The sequence below is a fragment of the Harpia harpyja genome, chromosome 8 (assembly GCF_026419915.1).
Source record: "Harpia harpyja isolate bHarHar1 chromosome 8, bHarHar1 primary haplotype, whole genome shotgun sequence".
Taxonomy (NCBI): Eukaryota; Metazoa; Chordata; class Aves; order Accipitriformes; family Accipitridae; genus Harpia; species Harpia harpyja.
This window is the reverse complement of record NC_068947.1, coordinates 10,746,075-10,765,000: the sequence shown is the minus strand read 5'-3', so window position 1 is coordinate 10,765,000 and position 18,926 is coordinate 10,746,075. Positions and strand designations below refer to the sequence as shown.

Here is an 18,926-nt window from a genome sequence, read left to right as displayed (position 1 = left end):
TACTGATGAAGAGGAAACTTTTAAGAAATCATGTTATAACACCGTTTTAGTTTTGAATAACGATGTTTTACGTAAGATGTTCCAGTATTATCTCAGCCTTTGTTGCAGTGTATGTGCAGTTCAGCACGTATGTACATCTGTACCACAGCTCACTCTCAATTCTTCAGCATTAATGTGCAGTATTAACTAAACAAGAAATTTATGCAGTTTTGAGGAAGAAAACAATATTGTATCAAGCTGTATAACCCATCTGGTAAAAGTGAATTAAACCACTAGGATATCTTCCTATAGAACACCTTGTTACATCCACAAGGTATGTCTTGGAAGAAAGAGATCTAGGCTGAAATTAAAAAAAAAATAAGCTCCATCTTCAAGTTCCAACACACATACACACAAAACGCCCTTACTTACACACTTTAATCCCTATGGATTTTTACTGACGTTATAGTATTTTTCTGCAAGTAACTCTGTGGGACTGATTGCTAGATATTAATATTTGAAAGATCATATGGGAACAAGATATGGGTAATGATTACATCATGACAACAATGTAATGTCAAAAATAACTATGACATTCAGCTTCCCATGAAATATGCCCATTCCTCCTACAAGAAAAACAAAGTCACAATGATTCACATTAAAGCAGCAACAAAAAGATGTATAAGTATTCCTTTTTAAAGAAACTTTTCTGCCAAGGTAGGCAGCTGAGCAGTATGTAACTGCCCTCTTCAATTTATGATCACTTCCTTTATCCTGAAAGTAGTTAATTTAATACATAGATTTTTAACAATAAAAAGTAATAGGCAGGTTTAACCTAGTGTATGTTTTACCTGCATCTAGGTCATCAACTTCAGGAAACAGAAAATGTGTGTTTACAAATGAGAGACTTCGAACGGTGACTTGCTTATCAAGCTTCCTTAGCATACTCTAGGAGTAAATTGAAATTGTATACCTGAGTGGAGTTAGATAGTTGGTTTTTCCACGGCTCCTCTGCGCTGCTGGTCAGGTTTGTGCGGTTATGAGGTAGAGAGAGTGCGTTTCGCTGCAGGTAAGGCACGTTTCCATTACTTCCACTTTCTGTTATGTGATTATTGCCTATCAAAATAGTGTCTGTACTACCCAGCGTTCTTGCTGTGCTGCAGGGAATGGGGCCTGCTGGAAAGGGTCCATTAGCCATAGGCTGCCCAGGGCAGGCGGGACGGATTCCACGCTGAGCGACATTAGGCACTCTGGTTAGAGCAACCTGTGGCTGCTGACCAGAGACAGAGTTTGTAGGCAGTGATGAATCAGCTGTTGGCCCGTTAGGAATTCCAGTAGATCGTACCTGTGCAACTCCTGTTTGTCTCATCTAACGGAAGATGAACAAAGCACAAGAACATTAGCTGCCGAGTTTAAAAAGTAAAGATCGTACAAGGTTTGTGTACTTTATTGCACTGGTCAATTCCAATTTTATACTGATTTTAAGATCTTCACAATTGCCTTTGATAAATAAAATGTCTGTCATGCTCACAAATGCGCTCAGCGACTTTTAAGGTAAAGCTATCAGCACACTTTTCTTCTAGGCCCTTCAGTTTGAGTGTTAGCGTTTTACTGCTAAAGTTGGCCACTGAGAGAGAGAAGTGAACAATGAGAGGAGGAGAGATATGCCGTAATACGGCTTACTACAAGTAAGTATTTTTCAAGTAAGACTGCTTTTAGATGTGTCCACTCACTTTCGTTTGAAAGTGTGGCTTGAAAACTTTTACATTATTTGGTAGCCCTATAATAAAACACAGCTAAACCCATTATGTTTCAAACAGTCAAACCACAATTACACTTCATACAAAAAAAGATGCCTTAATGTAACATAGTAAAGGGCATGAGAAATAAAAATTCTTCAGAATTCAAGAAACACAACAGACACCATTAATGACAAAAGTTTTGTAGAAAAGAAAAATATTTTTGTTCTCACCTGCTGGTGTTGCTGCATCAAGACAAACTGACTCTCCAGCTGTTCCAGCATAAGTTTCTGTGCTGGATTTAGATTATTTCGGTTTGCACGCAGCTGTTCCAAGTGCTGAAAAACAGCAGTACAGTTCAGAATCATGAAAACTGCATGTGCTTTTTTAATAACTTTCTTGCATACGATAGTAAAAATTATCCATGAAGACAAGACTTGTAAAGCTGAAAACATGATTGAGATTTCTGTTGCAGACTCAAACATCTCTCTATACACTACTGTATAACCAAATGTTATTACTAGTTACTAAAACTAAAGTGACTTTCTAAATTGTTTGAGTGTATAAATATTATCACCACACTAAAATTAAGTGTACTGGTACCATAAAAGAAAACTACAGTCAAGTATGATTATATAGAATTCTTATTATCATTATGTGTTTTTTAACACTTTTTTGTACTGTGCTATTCTTTTATTAATACTGTTCAGCACAAAGTAAATTCATCTATAGTCACACATGAAAACTCCAAAAATACAAAAAAACAATCCCAGAAAACTATACAACTTAATTACAGAGAGCAATATCTTATGTTACAATACTGAACTCATTTGCAACTGATAAATTTAAGTACCTTTTACCAAAAATCTGATCTTTGTATTCATTTTAAACTACTCAGGACACACAATCATTCTACCAGTAAGTCTGCTGCTGTTAAGTGGTATGACATAAATGCTACAATTGTGGAACACAAAAGCACTATCAGAGAAGGAAGCGGGGCGGGGGAGGGTGGAGAGGAGGGCAAAAGTTGTCCTACACAAAATGTGACATATAGACAATTTTCTTGATTGTTCTTTAATACTAAGCTACTTCACATAATTGTAAATCCTTTCAAAAAAACAAAAAACGAAACAAAAAAACCCAACCCAAAACCCAAGCTCCAAACAAAAAACAACAAACAAACCAAACCAAGCCCCACCAAAACATAACACAAATCAGGTTTCCTTTAGTTCCTTTCAGGGTCTGCATGTTTCTACATCCTTCTCATCTCCTTTGCTTTGATTATGCTGTAATTCGTAATACATAAATGGAACTGAAGTATGAGTATTAAATAAACTGTAGATCATTCTGCTTTGAAAAATTGTATTCGCAAACTATCAACTTTAGTAAAAAAAAATATCCAACTTTGACTGAAAAAGTGATTAAAGATGGTTCATGCCAAACTTCCTGGATTAACAGTAGCTTCCATTCTGAAGTCCCTCTGTAGGGGACTGCAATGAATAAGACTAATCTATATACATGATTGTGAGCTGAAAACAGGGTCTCCGTGGGAGTGCACGCACCAGGTACACAGAAGCCAAAACCAGTGCTCTTCAGTTTGCTTTTTAGAAAATGTCTAAATAGGGTAACAAGAATCAGGAAGACTGATCCAGCACATATGTCAGCAGAGGCAAGTTTGTGCTTCTCTCCAGTGCTATGGGTGCAGAGGCTTTGCAGGCACCACTGTTCGCGCTGTCCATCCATTCTGTGAAACCAACACCTATCCCTCCTCCACTGGCATGCTGCAGCCCCGGCAGCTACTGTGTGGCTTTCCCCTTCTGCTTTTGTTAGCTGAACCATTTGGTGTGTGTTGTGTGCCATATCCATCCAGCCTCCAAGCTGCCACTTTTAAAAGACTGACTTAGAAGATGTAATAAAGGTTTTATTCACTCTCCTCTTGCATCGTATCTTTTTGGCTTTCCTATTCATATATGCTGGAACCTTGTCAAGGTATTGCCAGCAAATCCAGTATACTGTACTTAGACAGAGAAGCCTACTTAGATACTGCTTAGAGGAGGAAGTTGGATCCGGGAAAAGGTGAAACTAAAAATGGGAGAAAAGTAGCAGGATATAAAATAAGCAGAGAGAAATAATGAGAATGCACGGAGAGAGATACAGAAGAGTGATTAGGGAGGACCAAAGGGGTAGAGAGGTGGGGGGAGAGGGAGGGGAGGGAAAAATTATGCAGCATAATAAAGCCAGTATTGTTCAGATGGAGAAACAGCTGAAGAACTATATTGGACTTGAGGGGAACACTGCTCAGTCAATCAGAATGCCTTCCATCTCTGCACTGTGTTCCCTTCTATTTTTCCTTGCATCCAGAGCAGTATCTGTGATACATAGGTAAGAGTTTCCAGCTAGGCCTGATTTTCAAAATATGGAATTCCTGCTGAAGCTCACTGCAAGCCCTAATGAACTGAAGAGACAACAAAACATCATAACAAAATGACCTGAAACATGATTCCAAAAATAAAATCTAGCATTTCACGTAAATATATTAGATGACATAAAATATAGAGAAGCAGTACCAGATTTCATTTGAGTAATTCTATTTTGTAGAATGTGCATCTTTGTTTATGCAATTTGATACAAGAAGCTACCTCAGAGGAAACAGAGGATATTACAATACTTCCACACCTCCTTCAATATCTCCCACATTACAGCAAGTAGCAAAACTCACTTGGCACACAAGTGTGGCAATTTGCATATCTATCTTTAAAACATTGCTAAGAAAAAAGAATTACTGTATGTTCTTACTTCATAAATTATGAGATTCATACAATGTAAGTCTTCAGTTTCTGCTAGAGATCATTTATTTTACTACAGAACTAATCTTGCACAGAGAAGCCATAAATATCAGCAAACTTGAATTACACTGTGGGAATTATTTGGGAAGTATTTCACATTGAATTTCAGAAATGTGAAACTGAAAAATGTTCCAGATTTATTTTCTTAGAAGGATGAAAGAAACAAACAAAAAATATATCAAAGCTTCTGAAGATCTTCAACATACCTACCTGTAATTTCTGTGGTGTCAAGCACCAAGAATGAATTTGTTGCTGTACAGGAGGATGTGACACTGTATGGCCACTGCTCCAAACATCTGAAGTATTCTGAGAGAAAACATTACATTAAAATGCGTGACTATCAAAGGGTCAACATAATTTCTTTTACTATCTAGATTTTATCTTACTTATGAAAGAACTAGTCATTGTTTCAAGAACAACAATATAAACAAAGAACATACTAAAACATGCCAAGTCTCATTCTACCATTCCCATACAGTATCAGAGTAGTCAGAGGAAAAAGTTAAATGCTACCTAACATCATAACAAGAAACAATCAAATCAAATTACACAATTAACTTAAATGTACACTACTTTCAAAACTGAATACTTTATCTACTGTAACGCTATTACATGATGATGAAACACTTGAATTCTAAATATAAGCAAAGGCAATAGACAGGATGACATGATCATCTCCCTCTCTATCTATCACCAAACTACGATTGTACTTTTTCACTTATACAACTATGATTGTAGTATAGTGCTATCAATCTGCATTGCCCTTATGCACTTCCTGTCTGAACTGTAACCTGATTAAACATATCACTGAAAAATGTTTTTTAAAATTCCTAAAAACATTCCCCACCTTGATGCCAAAGGATTAAAATTTACAGCACAAATTCTGTGCATGCTGCATAATTTCAGTGCATTTTTCCATATAATTTTGGTAGGGGGCTTTTTAGTTCACCAGAATATATACCTTTGTTGGACTAGATGTTCTTTTCCTCTTGGCAGGACTGGTCAGGTCATCTACTTGGCTAGAAGGAATCATGTGTAGTGGCAAGGATTGCTGTGAAATTGGTGTTTGAGTGAGGCCTAGTACAGGTTCAGTATTTGGATGATGAGGTTTACAAGCCTATGAATCACAGAAGGAAGACAAAAATATGGTTCTACATATTCTTAATTCTTTCCTTTAAGTTATATATTTTAACAGCCCACATATATTAAAAGGGCTGAGTAGATATTCTGAAGCTGATCTCAATAACTGAAAAATCAGTTTCCATATGGTCATCAATGGAGGAATGTGTACCTTTCACGGGATTATTAAACCACTGCAGCATTTCTATTTAAGATGAAATCTTTTAAAATCATGAAAATCCACAAAGGTTCTAAATTGGTACCCCCATATTTCTCCCATATTATAGGGAGCTTCTTGATCTAATATCCCTTTGCAAATAAATCAAAGGCTTTTTATTACTAAAAGCCAGTCCTGTGCTCAATAAAATAAGCTTGACCACTACCGATTGTAAAGAACCCTTAAAGCTGGGCACCTGCAGAACATAACCCAACTTCTCACCTGCTGTGCTGTGTTCATGGCACCCTGCCTGGAGGTAAGCTCTGCGGGGATTGGTAGGCTCCATGCCTCCTCAATACTAGGAAGTAATTTAGTTTTATTCTGTAGACTACCTTGTGGAAGGTTACACAACTGAGCCTAGGAAAAATTATGTAAAAAGCAAATTTAACACAAGCCTACTTTAGTAAGAGCAAGTCCATGAAATCTTCCTAAATGCTGTAGCTAATTATGTCTTAAAGAGAGGATAGATTTAAAATTTGGGGTTTTAGAAAGGTGCTAAGTATAAAGAGGGTAACCAGAATATAAACCTTTGTGAGAATCAGAACAAAGATGAGCTCTGGATTCAGAGGTCTCATAATTCCTTTTTTCTGAAATTGCAAACAGGAGTGAAAGATAGTGTGTGCGTATTCTCTCTATATGTTATGAGAACTTAAAAATGTAGACAATACAAAGAAAAAAGCAAAGTGATGTAAAACAGTATGCTTTGATTAAATGTGCAAAATAGGGTTTATAAGGAATTAAGTTCCACTTAAAAATGAAGAAATAAAATATTACAGGCTATGATATGCTTACAATACACATGAAAACAGGTTATACACACCACAAACAATTGCAAGTTAAACTTGTGTGTTACTTCTCCCCTCCCCTCTGCTGTGTATTTGGAAGACTATTTCCCGCTTCTTAAAACATTAGGTTTACCTGTAAATACTTTATCCGTGCTGCAAGTGCAGAGGTATTACTACAATTTTTGCTCCTAGTTGCATTTAAGTAGCATTTAATGGCATCCTGAGGCTGGTTGCAGGACTCATAGAGTGTGCCTAGGTCCATCCAGGCTGCAGCATGGCCATGGTCCAATTGTACAGCACAGATATAGGCCTGTAAAGCATCCATAGGCTGATTTTGCTGTTGATACAGCACACTGAATAGAAAGATTAGTGAAGTTGAGAATTAATAACAAAGTCAAAATACAAACAAGTCAAATACCCCCCCAAACCCTTAATAAACTTTGCCGTTACATTAACCACAGTAATAAGCATAAACAACTCATAAAATCTTAACATGCAAAGCTCATATATGTAGCATATTCAGTATTTTAAAAAATTGAGAAAGCAAATATAAATTTATTATTTAAACTTCAAATCAGACAAGTCTGACAACATGAAGGTATAAATAAAAAAGCTTTACGGTTCTCTTGAGAAAACAAAAGAGTTAAAAAGCTGATATTCTTTATTTATATATATTATCACTGAATTATATCACTGTATTACCCTGTATCATTCTTACCCTATAGAACACCATGTATCTGCACTTGCTTCTGATTTATCAATAGATTGCCTATAAGATATAAAGGCATCCTGAACTTTCCCAATACTTGAATAGCACCTGGGAGAAGAAAAAAAGAACTTTGGTAATATTTATAGAAGGTAATCATTGAGGATGGCTTACCAAGACTGATCTGATAAATGTTAAGTCTTGCAAATACATACTCATCTAGATGAATCCAAAACATTTGCTGTTTCTGACTGCCAGGCATAACCGGACTCAAACATCTTAATCAACATGTATTACTAATTATTTATTTGAAAAGTACATCAAAACTGCTTAAACCCTAGGTTACTGCATTTGTAAGGAAAAGAGTCATACCACATTTTAAGGACTTATATTTGTTTCATTTGTGGTAACTTATCAGTCAATAAGAACAGTATTTATCTGCAGATAGCATTATAAAGAAACAATTAAGTTACCTATTTCATCAAACAAATGCTTATGAAACTTCATGCTCTGTAAGAAGTGTTTCAGAATTATTAAGAGATATTGACCAACTCAATTAGGACAGTTTCTGATTGCCTGGGAAACTTTTAATGTGCATTTCTCACATCTCAATAAGATTTCAAGTAATGAACAACAAACCAGTTAGTTTTACTGCATATACAGAACATGAAATTCTTCAAAAAAAATCTTGCTGTTCTGGAATTTTTCATAATTTCTTACTTGAATATTTTTCACATAAAAATTCAAAGGTATTCTGGCATTATAAGCAGAAATATCAGAACTCTAAAGAGAACTACAATTATACCACAGGGAATAATACCTACCTTTTTAAAATTAAAAGCTTAAATAAATACAAAATTTAAAATATATATACATTTACTAGTTTAATCTACAATAGCTCTGCTTCTTATATTGTTTGTAATAAGTTTCACTGTTGGAAAAAGAACTGACAGCTTTCAAAACGCATAAATAACAACAGAAAATTTATTCTAGTAAAAAGTAAAAACCAAGCGGAACAGTGCAGGCAAAGGTTTCTCAAACATGCTACCCTCTTTCATGTACTCTTGAGGCACACTAGGAAAGCAATACAATAAAATGTAGCAATACTTCGCCTAAAAACATCCATTAAGTCTGAATACAATGTTTCAGATGATTATTTTAATCACTATCTAACCCAAGCTCCAACAGACATGTTTCAATCTGCCTGCTTATCAGATACATGGAGACTCTGGTTAGGATAGCACTAACATCAAGCACCCAGCAAAACTTAAAACAGGGTGATGGATTTTTTTTCAGTGGGGGAGGAGGGTGATGGTGGAGTATTTTTGAAATATAGCTTTAAACCAACTTGTTATCCAGTTTGGACAACCAGCAGAGGAAGGAATAACACGAATACCTGAGGAGGTTAGATGAGGAAAAGCAAATGCACAACCCTGTAACCCTGTTCCTTTCCTCCTCTCCTGCCAGTGTATGGACTGGAGGAATGGGGCACAGAAACATTTTTGCTCTAGTCCTCCCTATAGAGTATAAGAGATGCTTCCACTAGATTTTTCTCCCCATTTCCTGCGTTTCTCCCCTTTGTTTGCATGGTCCGCAGTTTCACTCTAACCACGTGAAAGCCGTGGCACAGTAGGAGCAGGAGCACAGCAGCTGCGCACACATACTTCATACATCCTGCTGCTGCGTAAGAACTCAACTACCTCAAGGCACGTGGAACGGGACTACTAACGAAAAAACAGGATCTCAGCCCAGTGGATGATAAGATAAACCAGATCATCCCTGGCTCATTTTCCCTTTTCCCTGCAGACCTGCCGTAGCCCTCTGCCCTTCACACTCAGCGCCGGTGTTCCTCCCTTAGCCTGCAGACAGCTGGTCAAAGAGCCCTCTCTTACAGCAACAGCTGGAGGCATGTAATTAGGATGACAAAAACTAAAGTACGTTCCAGTTGTATGTGACCAGAACCTTCAAGAAAGTCAGCTGGAAGATACTGAGGTCAGGAGATTAGTTTTATTTTTGCTTAATTCCTTTCTCATGTATTTCTCAACAGAACTGCCCTGTTCACATATGGACTTGAATTGCCCTCAAAGCTTTCTCCAAAACCTGATTATGATTATTTCAAGAGTTACTGCTGATTTGTGTAAAGTACTCAATTTTCTTAAAAAGGAGACCAAGAAAAGTCATCAAATTTGTATGATTTACATCTTGGAACAAGTTAATTTTTAAGTAAAAAAATACTGTCTGATAGTACAGAATTAATACCACACTTAAATAGATATTAGAATGGATCAATCTGAGCTATCTTGGCCTAATATTTAGTTGCAATTTATACTGTTTATAAATGGATGTGTACCTGGGAAAATATTTGTATTCTAGTGCAAAAATTGATTTGAGATTAGACAGGAGATTCTGAGAAAATAAAGACATAAAGAATTGTGAAAAGGTATGAAGAAAAGTAACAACATTTACAGAGCATTTACCAAAAAAGAGAGAGAGAATAGAAGATGTGGTAGGAGGAACAGATAAAACCAGGCAGGGCAGACTCAGATTACTGCAAGTGTAGAATAATAACTACAAAAAAAAGCAGACCATTTGGGTAACATAATTCATTTCAACTTCTAATCTATATTCATCCCAAATATGTTAGCACCTTGTCTTTTCATACACTTTCCAGAAAACTAGACTTCAGCAGATACATATATCCTTTCCCTTCATTTCTCCTCTGAAAGTATTAAGAAGAAAAACAAAGTAAGATACTCACAATAATGAGTACCCTCAAAAAATGTACAAATACAGTTACAGTGTCTATAAAGTAATTTCTTACCTTCCAAGGAAATACCAGGATTGACCAGAATTTGGATCTGCTTCTAGAGATTTCTGGAGATACTGTATAGCATAGCTTTCCTTGGTTGCCTTGTCTCCAAGCTGATCCACGGTGTGATGCATCCAGCCTACAAAAAGAATCCATAAATGGCAGAAGTGAAATTCCCTAAGACCATTTAACACTTTGGCACAGCAGGATATTCATAGCATTAGTTCCTCTTTAAAACTAGGAGTATCAAACAATCATATCACTTACAATATTATGAATGAAACTTTAAAAACTTTTAAAGTTCTATACTAAAATTACAGTACAGAAGAACCCTAAGTCAAAATTATTTTCAGGTACTTTTAAAGCATTTTTTTGGTTTAAGTAATTTTCTGCGAGGTTAGTAGAACAATTATGAACTGCTCAATCTTCTACTACAAAAAGTTAATCTGAAAACGTTAACTCTTTCCTCCTCTGAACACAGACACCTTCCCTGTCATTGTGAAAAACGCCACCATTCTCCCTGTCACACGTATCAACTATCTGTATATTATGTTCAGTTTACTCCCTTTCTTCTAAATGATCGTATTTATCCTGTATGTATATTTGGACAATTCCCCAACAGAACATTCGTAAGAATTTTTGTATCTCCACTTAAATCTTTCTTACATTGTCATTTCATCTTCATTGCTACAACATCCTTTCCATTCACCTTGACAAATGCAATCACCTCTCATCTACATAACAAATTCTGCTGAAAAGATAATTTTATTTCCTCATCTAACCACACATCATGTTCTTTCAAATAGCTTTTTTTCTTTCATTAGACAAATTATTCATCCGCACTTTAAAGGCCTCCCACAATTCATGCTCCCATATAATCTTTTACATGCTACTAAAACACATCTCTGCTCTAACACTGATGCAAGGCTTGGTTACCATTTCAAAGCAAGCACCTTCATCATCTTCTCAAGCTGCTCCTCATCTGCCTTTACGCTTAGATGGAATTCCTTTAAGCGGCCACAAAATCATCTCTCTGCCACTCATATCATGAGTACAAGGAAATCCTTTGTAGCAGGCAGCTGACTTGCTGAAATCACTACATACCACACTGGTCAGCAATGCCTTGCTGTTTGCTTTATCTCCATGTATTTGTCTTAACAATCCATTGCTTTTCAGCCAACATTTATGAAACGTAAGGTGTGACAACAGATTGTCCCTATGTTTTTATAGCGTCCCACCCACAAACAGTCCCTTGTGGAACACTATGATACCAACTTCATAAAATACCCCAGGTTTGTATACAGTTTTAGTTACCTACAGAGTTGTACACAAAGCTGCACTATATGTCTATTTAAAACCTCTGTCAGCTAAACTTCAGCACCCTAAGCTTATCCTTTTTGCTACAGTCTAACTACATGAACAAGTAATACCACGCAAAAGATCCAGATCGGATTCAGATCTCATCTAAAATGCTAGACAAAGTAGGCAAGGCTGAGAACTGAACTGATGAGATTTGCAGCCTTACTTCCCTCTCTGTAATTAGACTATACCTTAAATATTTTATTCTACCTGTTCTATACAGCTTATTTGTTATTCCATGGGCATATTGTTTGTTAACAGTCAGAGCAACACTTTCACAAATGGAAGGCAAACTTCCAAGCTTTAAAAAAGGCAATCTAAAAGAAAATCTTATCTATTGAACAACATTTGCCTGAAGTGTTTTAAGTAGTATCATTTGGAAACTGTGGTCAGAGGCAGAAGTTTGAATATTTCATGGACTGCAAGAAACATCAGGTTAGAAGCCAAGTGGTTACAGTGCTGAAGAAAGAGTAATTTATCTTGTCTGAAGAAGGATCAAGTCAAAACCTTATCCATCAGGAAAAAAAAAAAAAACAGGAAAAAAAATCCCAGTAATTTTTGCAGAGACATATACACAATTTTCTCTCATGGACTTCATAAACAAGCTATGATTTTGATTCAAATCCCAAGTCACGGAAGTTCTTAAGCACACAGAAAATATTCATGCTTTAAGAAAAAAAGGCTTATGTGTAGGTGGTTATCAGAATGCACTTGCCCAACTGTACATTGAGGATAAATGTATCAGGTGGCAGGCAAAGCCCGAGATAAAGGTAACAGTTCAGGGATTATAAACAAGGGTAAAAAAAATACATTAAACAATTTCCTGCATCTTTGGAAATGTTGTGTGGTGATGTCTATTTTTCCATTTCATCAGAACCTTGCCAGACTGAAAGATAACACGTCGTATCTTCAGGAGATCTTTACTGAGGTTCACTGATAAAAAGAAAGAATCTATTTCTAGGAGACAGAAATGAGAAATAGCAAACCCTATCTAGTATCACTGCTGAAACAAGGGTTGCTTCCCGATTTCATCTTCCTGCACCGGGAGGTGAAAAAGGCAGAAAGCAAGAGAGGGTGAGGGAGAACAAACAGAAGTTTTCTACTAGAATAGCACAGGCAAAGGAAACTGGATCTCTCTTCTCCTCATACATAAAATGAAGAACATACAGAAAAGTGGTGATGGAAAAACACTGGTAAGCTGTGCAGTCTCCCATTTGTAAGACCTAACTCAAATTCTCAACTACCATATTGACTACTCTTCCACTCTTGGGACATTTTTAACATAATAAACAAAAATGCAGATTTTGTCCATACTTCACAAATGTTCCACGTGCATTTCCAGGTCTTTACAATCCAATTTCTAACAAATCCCTGTGTTGCCTCAGCAAGAGGATGTGATAGCCTAGCTCATGCTGCAATCATGCTTATCAATCACTCTCATGCTGAACTTGTGGCAATTGCTTTTCCCCTGATAAACATCATCATCTCAGTCTCTGAAGAGATGAGCCTCTTCCCTATTTTAGCATCTCATGATGTCTCATCCAATTATGTGGACACTAGCTAGGAATGCCCCTAGACAAAAACCATTGAGAGAGTGCTTTGGGAACCTCTAAGCTTACGTTATTCTTACACTCTTCCTTATGTAACTGCTGAATACAATTGGAGAAAGAATACTGGGACAGATTTGATCTTCAGTCTCATTAATTTAATGTAATTTTAGGCAAAGAATTGTTGTCTGGACAGCAAATGAAATGGCACAAAAGAAGAAACAAACTGATCTTATCCAACTGTACAGATCTTACTGTTATGTCTACCTGAACTAGTCAGTTCAAATGGATATGTATTTATCTGAGAATCACAGAGTTCTCCTCCACAGTGATCTGCTTGGGAAACCAGCAACAAGTGCAAAGAAATTAATAATTCTCTCACAAGACATCTGAACTTGCCTAAATTTCAACTCTGGCTCAATAAACATTAACTAGCTAAGGAAAATAAACAAAGGGTATTTTCATGCCAAAACAATTTTTCTGTTGGAGTAAAAAAAAAAAAAAAAAAAAAAAAGAAATAGAGTTCAACATAGAAATACAAATATATTTTGATTGGGTTTTGCCAGTAGCATTCTGGCAGATAGCAGGTATTTTCTATTATTTTTTCTAAGCAGCAGTGTACCACCTGGACTATGCTTCCTGAGGAAGTGTTTTTATTACCAGCTGCTAGAGACTAAATCTGCGATAAACACTATACTCTGATAAATACCACTATTAACAGCGAAGAGCAAAAGAAATGGTATTATTCCTTGTTCTGATTAAGACCAGTCTATACCACTCTATCCCTTTCTCCCCATAGAAGCTACGCACACTACAAAACTAGGTGACCTATGCTCATTGAATAAAGGGAGTTAATCCAGTTTTTACACAGCAGACAATTCTCAAAGTCATTGCTCTTATTGCTAGCATAGAGACCTGTGGTAGGAATTTATGAATACAAACATGCGCCTTTGCTTCTATTGTGGCAACATACATCAAACGGAGTTGAAAAAGCGTTGGTCAGCTATTTTGGGAAGCCCGTCTTCCATGGATTATACGTACAGCCTTTCTGGATGAAATTGCTGACAATGTATACTAGGTGGGATAATACCAAGTTAAAAAAAATTCAGAGAGGATACTGAAATATAAGCAACACTGTCACGTGACAGCAGAGAAATCAGCACCTAGAGGCCTGCAGTGAACTCCTCCAGCAGTTTCATTTGTGATTTCACACAAAAGACTCAAAAGTTAAACAAATTAGCCCATTCCAAATCCATACACAACCTGCATTACAAAAAAAATAAAGCATTGTGGCCGTAACTTAGTGCCAGTTACAAATTTGAATTAAATGACCACTATGTGAAAGGGGAAAAAAAAAAAAATGGGCATAAGCAGGCTAAATTAATATTTAGAATAATAAATTAGATGAAGAACATGGAGGAAGTGAATGAAGAAGTTGGGTTGAACAATTTTAACAAAATATTCTGGAAATACTTTTATAAGGCATGTAGGACAAAAGTAATTATTCTACCCACCCATTAGGAATTTTGGTCTAAAAATGATTTATCAGCTTTCTATAAATATGGAAGATGACAATTTCTAAAAAATAATACTTTTTCTCTTTTTATGTGGTTTCTTTTATGGAATCTGATGATAAACTTTTTAGTTACAGCACTAGGTTTTCATTAGGTACTATAATTAAAGAGAAAGAAAAGGTTAATTTTTCATTTGCCATGTTCTTCTATCCTGCATCAGAGAAGGGTATTTTGGTTTACTGCATTTAGCCTGGCTATTCAAGAGATGTTCTCAGAGGCAGAACAGAGAATACGGAATTCTAACTGCTGCCCTCCTTCTCTGGAAGACCACCCCCTCATTGCCCAAAACCTGTAATGCACATACTGCAGCAAGCCTAAGAGCTTTTTAATTTTGTAAGTTTAATTAAAATATTTTCCTCCTCTCTTATTTTCTTAATTATCTACTATTGTGCATTCTATTTTGGGTGAAAATCTTACGTATCATACTCAGTGTTTAAGACTCACTTTGGAAATGGAGCCTTAAAAACCACTGTGGAAGGCAAAGATGGAAAAAAGAAACACACAGGAAAATGAAAGTTAATTTTACATACCTAACTGCTGTAAGACAGTTGCTTTTACTTGTGCAGGAAGGTTTTCGATCTGCAAAAGCTGTTCATAAGCTTCCTTTGCAGAGTGATACTTTCTCTGCAAAAGGAAAAAAGTAAATGGATTAATCATAAAGCTTACAACAGATCACCAATAGCAACGATTTCACAGCACTGACAGCACACAAACACATTGACAAAAAGTTCTAGAGTTTTGGGGGTTTTTTTGCATACAGTGCATATGAAAACTTTAATGAGTGACGTATATATATGGTAAAAGAGTAACTTTCATAAATATAGTATTTAATATAAATTGACTACTTAAAATAATTGAGGGAAATTTGCAAATTATTAAATTTGGTCAACTCCTCATACATGCATTATACTTCTTCCACTAAAATGAATATACTGCTTTCAAGGGGAATGCTTCAATGTGAGTCTACACAAATTCGTCCCAGGAAATTCATAACAGAAATGAAGATCATTGGTAATTGGTGGCTGGTATAATTTTGCCTCTCTCCTTCCTCCGGTATATTTGAACTGCCTTTTCAACATATTTGTTGTCCTGGTAAAGAGTACCACCATATGTAGAATTAAAACATATCCATTGATTATGCTTAGAGAAAGAAGGTATGCCATCTTGTTATTTGTTATATAGTTTAACTGTGCTTAAAGCATGGAAACATTCAATTCTTAACTCCCTATATGAACAGGGCTTGATATAGAAAACACATTTCCAGGTTAGGATTATGGTCTTTACTGACTTCTGGAACAGTATGAGCTGTTTAGTGTGTATTAAAGTTTAAGACTTCTCTGTAGATGAACTTTTTTGTGATAATGTCAGCATTTATCTTCGCGTTACCCTAACAATAATTGTTTAACAGCGAATGGATTTTAAATGCTTAATTCTTCTGTTCTCCTCTCCCACAAAAGTCTAGAAGACATAAATGCTGAGGTCTGTTAGTAAGAGTATTTTTTTTAACTTTCTAAAAATTCTATACAATTGTTTAAGAAAAATGTGCTTTCAGATAATTCAACATTAGACTTCACTCTGGCAAACAGATGAAGAGCATACTAAAATAAATGGGACTACCTAAATGCAAATGATCATGACTTAGTTACATTTGTTTTATGCAAAGAGTACACAGTACTGACTACTGATGTTTTAAAAGGGACAACTGGGAAGAAGACTCTAAACAGTATAAATACCTATTAGAAGTTAAAAATGTTATTAGGTTCTTGAGATCTCACAATCACAAAAGACAACTCTGTTGATTTTAAAACCTTATTCTAGTCAGGAAGAAAAATTAAAGCAGCAATTACATACTTTCAAATGGAACAAGGGGAAGTTGGTAGAAAAGATTTTTAATTGGTGTTCATGAAATGCAGACAACTGGTAAGAAAACAAATAATATAAATAAATAAAATATCCATGTCCAGCAAAATAAAAACAATCAGGAAAAAATTTTAAATTTAGCATTGGGAACAAAACTTGTAGTTTATGACTATGAAGGATAAGCAAATGAACAGAAGTTCACTGTATAGCATGACAGCAGAGGCAGCAATCCAGATGTTAAACAGGTAAATATTAGTGCCTAATATTCACACTTTGAAAAAGATGTTTACATGCTTGGGAGGATTCAGAAAGACCTATTAAAATAGGGCATGTTTTCCAGATCTAGAATATTTTTCACTTTTGTTATTTGTTGTATTATTTACCCTTTAGAAATCTGTCTACATATATACCTTAAAATATTACAGAAAACTGTCATAATGTTTACATTTTGTTTTATTTAGATATGTTAATTCCAAAGATCCGAAGTCCTTGACGTTTGGCTGCATCATAAATGTTCTTAGAAAAGGGAAGGGGAACCCAACCCAGCATCTTTCTTTAGGCATCATATAAGCTACTACCCTAAATAGCTAGAGGGACTCACACTGCCACAGATGAAATAATAGAAACTAGCATTAAACGCCATGAAAAACCACTGCTAACTCTATCAGCACTGGGCTATTCTCTTGTTCAGAGGCTGGCAACCCATCATTTAAACTCCAGTACTGTGAAGGTACATAATTAAGGAATGAATTAACTTTTCCATTAAATATTGGAGAGTAGATAATTTTCAAATATATGGAGGGGTTCAGCAATCTGTAGCACTGTGTCCTTTAAAGGAAACCAAGCAACCAGCCTGCCTCCAAAAACATCTCCTCATTGTGTCAGAGGGAATATCCAGAATGAAGTTAAGACCCTTTGTGGTTCTAGGTTTCTCAAATTCCATAAAAGACGACACCCTTCCCAACCAGAACTGTGAGACAAAACAAGTCTAATAGCAGAATGCACTGAAACTTTTTTGCTATGACTTGTGTTAAAATAAAGTTCCCTCTGCCTGTAATTGTCAGTCAGAAAACACAGCTTAAGCACTTGTAACATTGGTCACACAATTATATAAGGCACCTGGCATAGTGACCTGAGGTGTTCAACTTTCTGTTTTACTCTAGCAGATCAAAAGAACTAACGTGCTGAGGATGTTTTGTCATATAAACGTGTCAGATGTGCTCCAGTGCTCAGAATGAAATCTGGACAGTGGCCAGGTAAGAACCGTAACAGTCCCTGAAGTTTCTTAACGGTGTTTTGGGATGGGGGATTTCTGTCTTGTCATATAGCTTTGCACCAGATGTATTCAAAAGAAAAGTATCTTGTTTATGAAATTTGTATCTTTTATTTAAGTATGAATACCTAAAGTCATTTCTCGCTGAACCATCAAAAGGGCATACAACATACATTATATGATGAGTCAGTCAAATTACAAATATATAATAGCTATTTCAGTAGCTACTTGGTTTTAATTTGCTTATATTCTGGAAGCTCAGTAAGTGTTCTGTAATTTCCTAAAAGATTCACCTAAAAAACTCTGTAGTAGGATTTGATACAGAATTAATAACACAGCTTTAGGTGCTGTTGACCTCAGATCTCAAATGTTTCTGTCACATATGTTCTGTTAAATTTGAAAATTTCATGTCTAATATACTTAAAAGGCACCTGGGCAACTGGCTAGACTCGACTCTGTGTGTATGTACGAGAAACAGTATGAATATACACGAATTGAGAAACTACATATTTTTAATATCTATATATAACTTTTTAAATATATATAAATCATAAAAGAATTTTACTGAAAGTTATGTTCAGGGGCTTTTTTTGCACTCAACTTGGGAGACTAGTAAATATGTAAGTTTATTAACATAGCTACTCCATTTTACAGCATGACAATCCAAATACAAAATATTTTTATTTAGCCAAAGCAAATAAAGTTTCTTTAGTGATTCAAGCCTTAAGCCTAACTTTACAAAAGCATCTATAATCTGAATTCCACAGATTGATTACATCATGTAGTTAGAAACTCAACCACACTTTATCAAAAGGACCTTAAAGCTTACCTGGATTTCATATAAGTGGGCAATGTGAAACTGAACTGTAAGAGTGGGAAAATCAAAATTGTTAGTTTTAATCAATGACAACAACAATTACAATATGTTTTTTGAAGTGAGGGATAAACAAGTTTTCAAATTTATCAATGCAAAACCAAGACAAATTACATTTTGAAGATACAAAAAAAGTATTTGTTTACATTGGTATTTTACGCTTAATATAGCAGAACTGATGGAGAATGAATATGTATCCTAACAAAGCATTAAGACTGCAAACAGATATTGCAGAAAGG

At 35.6% G+C, this 18,926-nt stretch overlaps 1 protein-coding gene across 18 annotated transcripts in view; it reads right to left on the bottom strand.

Moving 5' to 3' along the window:
- Positions 1-18,926, bottom strand: part of KDM6A (lysine demethylase 6A) — a 168,386-nt gene that overhangs the window by 42,627 nt on the left and 106,833 nt on the right. For 5 of the 18 annotated variants that reach the window (XR_008236326.1, XR_008236328.1, XR_008236335.1 and 2 more), the window contains 11 exons: positions 18,643-18,677; positions 16,532-16,597; positions 15,211-15,304; positions 10,213-10,339; positions 7,404-7,502; positions 6,819-7,038; positions 6,123-6,257; positions 5,526-5,681; positions 4,775-4,870; positions 1,952-2,056; positions 953-1,348 (listed from right to left, as the gene is read on the bottom strand). Coding sequence is in view for 7 of the 18 variants with exons in the window: in XM_052794678.1 (XP_052650638.1) it covers positions 953-1,348; positions 1,952-2,056; positions 4,775-4,870; positions 5,526-5,681; positions 6,123-6,257; positions 6,819-7,038; positions 7,404-7,502; positions 10,213-10,339; positions 15,211-15,304; positions 16,532-16,597; positions 18,643-18,677 (1,529 nt within the window). In the remaining 11 variants the exon portion in view is untranslated. The remainder of the gene's footprint in view (positions 1-952; positions 1,349-1,951; positions 2,057-4,774; positions 4,871-5,525; positions 5,682-6,122; positions 6,258-6,818; positions 7,039-7,403; positions 7,503-10,212; positions 10,340-15,210; positions 15,305-16,531; positions 16,598-18,642; positions 18,678-18,926) is intronic. The other 13 variants (XR_008236327.1, XR_008236336.1, XM_052794680.1 and 10 more) reach the window with 7 other exon arrangements.